Source organism: Morone saxatilis, unplaced genomic scaffold (assembly GCF_004916995.1).
Source record: "Morone saxatilis isolate NCDOM2014 unplaced genomic scaffold, NCSU_SB_2.0 Contig1, whole genome shotgun sequence".
Taxonomy (NCBI): domain Eukaryota; kingdom Metazoa; phylum Chordata; class Actinopteri; family Moronidae; genus Morone; species Morone saxatilis.
The window spans coordinates 7,636,723-7,642,722 of NW_023339651.1; the positions used below are offsets into that span (position 1 = coordinate 7,636,723).

At 40.6% G+C, this 6,000-nt stretch overlaps 1 protein-coding gene across 3 annotated transcripts in view; it reads left to right on the forward strand.

Moving 5' to 3' along the window:
• Positions 1-5,528, forward strand: part of LOC118328231 (poly(ADP-ribose) glycohydrolase-like) — a 21,401-nt gene extending 15,873 nt beyond the window's left edge. For all 3 annotated transcript variants that reach the window (XM_035661866.1, XM_035661857.1, XM_035661874.1), the window contains 5 exons: positions 948-1,026; positions 1,168-1,276; positions 2,944-3,049; positions 4,120-4,248; positions 4,532-5,528. In XM_035661866.1, the coding sequence (XP_035517759.1) occupies positions 948-1,026; positions 1,168-1,276; positions 2,944-3,049; positions 4,120-4,248; positions 4,532-4,707 (599 nt within the window). In that variant the 3' untranslated portion in view covers positions 4,708-5,528. The remainder of the gene's footprint in view (positions 1-947; positions 1,027-1,167; positions 1,277-2,943; positions 3,050-4,119; positions 4,249-4,531) is intronic.
• The last annotated feature ends 472 nt before the right edge of the window (positions 5,529-6,000 follow it).

The following is a 6,000-nucleotide window of genomic DNA, read 5'->3' on the forward strand; positions in this document are numbered from 1 at the left end:
GGTCGTTAGGTTGGTAAAGGTTGAGATGTCTATATGTGGCCAGTCGGATTGTAAAAATCTGTTTGTTTTAATGGCATACTGGTGAACTAGATAAGGTGCTTCAGTTTCTTAGTCAGGCAGTAATTTTGCTTATTACTTTAAAAAAAGTGAGAGGCAGGCTGATTATTTGTGAAATGTCTGTCAAGTGGAGTGCGCTCTAGAGATTCCCTCCCCCCCCTATGTGCGCTTCCTAATACCTGCTCACCAAGGCCACACTACTAATCACTTGGTTTATTCACTTTGCAGCATGAAGCATCTCAGCGAGTGCTCTCGACAGCCAGGTACTAATGACTGCTAATGAATGGGAAGTTAATTTGTGGGCTCATTTGTTTGACTGTGCTGTTGCCTCCCCACCCTCCGCTCCCCCTTTATGGGTGGTGAGTGTTCCCCTGTGGGCGGTCAGTCGCTGCTTCTCACAGGGTTTTCAATGGGGCTAATAACTTGACCTTCCTCTTGTCAGGAGACAGCTGCTCCTGTTTCATTTGATCACATCAGGGAGAATCACTACAGACACACCCCCCGAAAACCTTTCGTCATTACAAGGAATTTTTAAAGCAATTTGTATTGTTAGATGTCTGTGCAATATGGTCTTTTCTCTTTTTACTTTTGCTGTTTACCTGTTATTTTATTGTTTGTATGAGTAAATATTTAAATATATATGTAGATGGTTCTTTTCTAAGCCACACAATCTTAGCATACTTTATCCACCACCTATAGTGTATTAATGGAAGTGCCTAAACTGGAGTTAATGTGCCTATTAACTCAGTGTAATCTTATCTACCTTTGAGCTGTGCCAGCTAAACACAACTGCAAGTATTCTTTAATTCTGACCATGTTTAAATGTCAAGAGTAATATGTTAATGCTTTGCAGTGGTTATATGACCAGTGTCCCTGTTTGTTATTACCAGGTACACAGCAGTACAGTAAATACAGAGGCTATGCTCAGACCTACCAGTGGAGTGGCAGCCACCAGGACACAACTCCAAGGTATTTATTGCATCCTTGAAAGACCTTAAAATGCTCAAATAATAACTCAATACTACGTTTCACCCCTCATGGAAGGGCAATTTCAGTCGGTTAGTCCAAAAACGATTGCCCCGTTTGAACCAATTCTTTGATTTGTTTCAGAGATGGGTGGCAGAGAAGATGCACAGAGATTGTGGCCATTGACGCGCTGCAGTTCAGGAACTTTCTTGAACAGTTTCGCCCAGAGAAAATCAACCGAGAACTCAACAAGGTTATCTTTTATCTTTCTTTTAATATGTTTTTCCTGTTTGATTTTGTTGAGTTTTTTTGTTGTGTTGCTATTAAGTTTCTTTGCTCTGCATGTCACAAAGCATGAGTACTGGGTTGTGCCTTTTACTCTTGCTTCTGGCCCTGGTTTAGGTCAGACTGTGGTGTCCGCTTATAGGAAAACGGGTATTAGTAACTGCATGGCAAGTGCTGCTGTAAGTGCATTTTTGTTTTGTAGACAAATGAACAGTTTGTATAATTTATGGCAGTGGAAGTATGGGGGCAATCTAGCACTGCTCTTTGATGTTACGCTTTGATCTTCCATAGTTGCGTCTCTTTAACACTGTATGCAGTAATGCTATGTTTTAACTTTATTTGACATTTCGCTTCACATTTGGTTTACACCGATTTAGTGACTTAAGTGCCAATCCATTAGGTTGATAATCGGAAAACTGTGTCATCACAAAGACTTATGTTTACCTTTCTCACTTAAATATTTGAATTATAGATAAGTGTATGTAATACAGACTGATGGATTGTCATTTTTGTAGAGAATAAGCTTAATCTTATTTATTACACTGTCCATTAGGTCCATACTGAATTTTAATGAACATAAATGACATCATGGCAATTAATCCTAATTATTGAATTTACATCACAGATTTTTTTAAATAGGAATTTCAGCATGTGTGCAATCTTCCCAGTCAGAGATGTCCATTCGTAATAAAAAAATCAAGATGTTGATGTTGTCAAGTCTGCTGTCAGAAAGCATGGAGGAGTTTGACAGCTCTGACAAGGGTGTGAAGAATGCACCAACATAAAGATCAATCCTGTTTCGAATATTGTTCAGCTAACTGTCATATCTGCCCTTTCAAAGGAAGAATTTATGAGTGGTCAGGGGGAGGATGGGCACTCACAATTCATTTTCACTTTTCACTTCATTTCCAGTGTGAAAATGAATGTCCTGGGCCCCTTCAGATCTTTCATTTAACATCTCCTGCTTTTAGAAATAATTCTTCATGTGGCATACAATCCACCTGACATGTCAAATGCTCTTGTTCATGCATATGTGTTTAGACCCTAATGTGCAGTTATTAATATGTAAAACCCACGCCAATTTCACACCAATGATAAGGGGTGTGAAATGTTAAAAATGTATGTTCAGCCAGGCCAACCAACCTTTCTGATTTTATACACTGAATGATGTGTCAAGCACAGGCCTGCAGGCAAATGGAATTACTTTTTTGCTTTTTCTATTCCATTGGTGTTTCATAGTGTGGAGACGTTCTTTAGGCCTGGTTCTTATAAAACATACCAGTGACCTGAAACAATCCCAAGACCTCAGGCTCAGAGCTGATTTTGCCTTTATGTACCAAATGACATATCATTCCCCACTTGCTTGAGTGGCCAGGCCTCATGTGGCTGATGACTTGATGTAATGTCAACCTGTTTCATTCACAATTTTGATGACAGAAGGGATTTGCTTATGATAAGGCAATGACTGAATCTGAAATCACTCCCTGTTTGACCTAGTGCATTATATCATGTTTCCAGCGGCTCCTTGAAATCTCTGAAAGTTTGTGAATTTGAGTCCTGTCATATCAAATTGTGTTTTGCTTTGTATTAACATTTCCTTTCCTAAAATCTTCCCTTTACTCGGTCTTCATGTAGGCCTACTGTGGCTTTGCTCGCCCTGAGGAGCAAAAACAAAACCTTGCGGCAGTGGCTACAGGGAACTGGGGATGTGGTGTTTTTGGGGGTGACACACGTCTGAAAGGTGAGCACTTACGTAACGCTTCCGTCAGTACATCGTGCAGAGAAATGTGCTTTGATTGTGCACTTGGCAGTCTAAGCAGGCTTTCTTTCCTGGATATAACGGAATACATTTCAGATTGAAAGGCTCCAGCAGATCAGTGTGGGCATCCATTTGTCTTCTGGGAATGCGTTCATTTAGTTAAAGCCTATTCGTCGCCTTCCTTCTATTGATCAAATGACAAAGTTAATATGTTTCATTAATAGTGAAATTGATCGCCGGCTCGGGTCCATAAATCCGTTACAGCTTTTTGTCTGAGCCTTGTATCACTGTCACTGAGCAGGGAGCTTCAGGAGACTTTATGCTAACCGCTCGCAGTACAGTAGTAGCTCTGTTTCTTGCTTTCTACTTTATTTAGACCTACTGTGCTTTCAAACAGTAACATACGTTCATGCATATTTGTTAATTAGCTGTTGCAAGGTACAGCTCTCCATAGACACCTACTGTCTGCTTAATGACATGCCTCCCGGGAAGAGTTCTGTACTTCAGTTCTCCTCCTGGGTTTACCTTCTGTGGCCTCACATAGCCACCTATTTTTTAATTGTCAGATAATTCTTTTAAAAACGCAGCTGAAAGAAAGCAGGGTATAGAAACTGCTGAAGTGGGGACATATTCAGCTTAGCTCTCTACTGAAAATGTTGATTCAGTTTTGCTCGTTAACTGGCCACTTTCTCAACCTTCATTAATCAGCAGACATATTTCCAGTCTCTTAAAATATTCACAGCTCTCTGGGGCCAGACCTGGCCTCTCTTTGTAACTAATCCAGAGTTCTCAGTGGGGGTGAGACCTATTCCCCCGATTACTTACCTTTTACTGTACATGTCACAGAGGCTGGTGCCGCGCACTTTTATGGTGAGCAACAGCCACTGAATGACTCTACAAACCTTTGTTTCTATCAAATTTGCTGTATTTTTACGGATAAGAAAATGAGAATTATTTGTGTACAGACTTGCAAAGTACAATCCTTTTGCCCTATTAAAGGTTTTTGTGCCAGTCTCACTGTTGAGGTTTAACACTGGCTTCTTCTCCTCCAGCTCTGCTCCAGATGCTGGCAGCTGCTGAGGCGGGCCGAGATGTAGCCTATTTCACCTTTGGTGACAGCCAGCTCATGACAGATGTCTACAACATGCACTCTTTTCTCACTCGGAGGAAGATCAGTGTCGGTAAGCCGAACAACCGCTCTGCCTGCTTCTTGTTTATATGTAACTGTGCGTATGCCTTTTTGTTTTGATTGCTGTCAAGGGTGTGATGCAAGAAATAATATCATGTTTAATTATGTTTTGGAATCATATTTCCTTTTAGGAATCTGTAGTACATGATGTGGTCTCTAGAAACAGTGATATGGCTAATTGGTATTCCAGGAAACTTGTCCACATTTTGCTTGCTGTGATATTAGTCCACTGTAGAGACTGGACAACATACACAGTCTCCTTGTCTCCGTCACAGGGGAGGTGTACGATCTCTTGGGGCAGTACTACAGCTCAGTGTGCAAGACTTGCCTCGGTCGGCGCCCTGATGTCAGCCTCTACTCCTTCATCTACCAACAGGTCAGCTCCTCCCTGGCGCCAGAGGACTCCGACAGGGGCTCGGCCAGACAACACGTCCCCACGGACTGCCGTTAAGGTCTGGTGGCTGATGAGTCACCGTGCCTTATCGTCAGAAAATGAAACACTTACCGAATTAAAACATTTTGTCTGCCATTAGCTTTATTTTTTATTTCAATTTTGTTTGGTGGAGAGACTTTTAATTAACGGTTTTGGGTCTACCGTATGTGGTTGTCCACCACTGGCAGACGAAAATGAAAATCTAGCATGCAGATCCTTTTCAAGAACAACTGAACAGCAGAAGGTGATTAGTTATGACCCTGTCTGGCACTGCAGTCCAAGCTCTGTTCATTTTGCTGCTGCTGGTAATACGCCAATGGATTGAGCTTCAGTACGACGCAATTGTGATTTTAATGGTGAAGCAAAGGTTGCCATCCATCTTCTGAGTTTGTCATGTTGCCTTTTTTACACCCACACATATCCAGCCTAATTGAATTGGCTGTCAGAAATCAAGTTAAAGGAAAAGAATAACAAGAACGGGGTTTGGAGAGCTCGGAGCGGTCTCAGGAAAGCGGTTTGATTTAAAGAGCAGCCCGGCTCTTTGGGAAATAAACTCATACCTTCTGCATTTATAGCAAAATTCCAATCATGGATCCATTAATTTATTTTTGGGTTGTTGTTTTTTTTTTTTGCTGAAACCCAGTTGCACTTAATTTGATTTGCTTGTTTCTGCATTTAACGACTGATTTCAGTGTAATTAGTCCCTTATAAGTCTACTTATTTGTAGGCCTTTAGTAATTATTGTTGTATAGCTACACTGAATTAAAAGTGAGGTATTTTTCTGACAAATTTGTTTTTCCTGAATAAAATCAGTTTGAAGTAAATATTATAATTTCTAATATTGCCTCTCTTTTATTCTGAAGTACCATTTGAATGGAGCCACAAATGTCATTAATATATCTCTGAACAATCAGAATGAGGGCCTCTTGTCCCATGAGCAAAAATGAGTTTCTGCGCAGCCTTGCCATTTATCTTTCCCCAGCTATTGCTTCCCCCTTTCACTCACAGTTTAATAAGGTCATACCTTTTATATAAACTGTACATGACACCTCATTAAGTAAAGAGTAGATCATAGAACATCCAGTCAGGCAGTGGGGCTCCTCTGCCTATTGAATGAAATGAATGAAAACACTGCTTCATTTGCAAGTCTCAGAGGTTAGACCTCACTTTGTATTCAGGTTTGATGACATGCAATTTTGTTTTAAGCATCATACATATTTAGTGGTGTTTGTAGACATTTAAAAAAAATGTTTTTCACACAGTCAAATATGACGTGTGATACTGGGTTTAGTTACACTAACACCACATAAC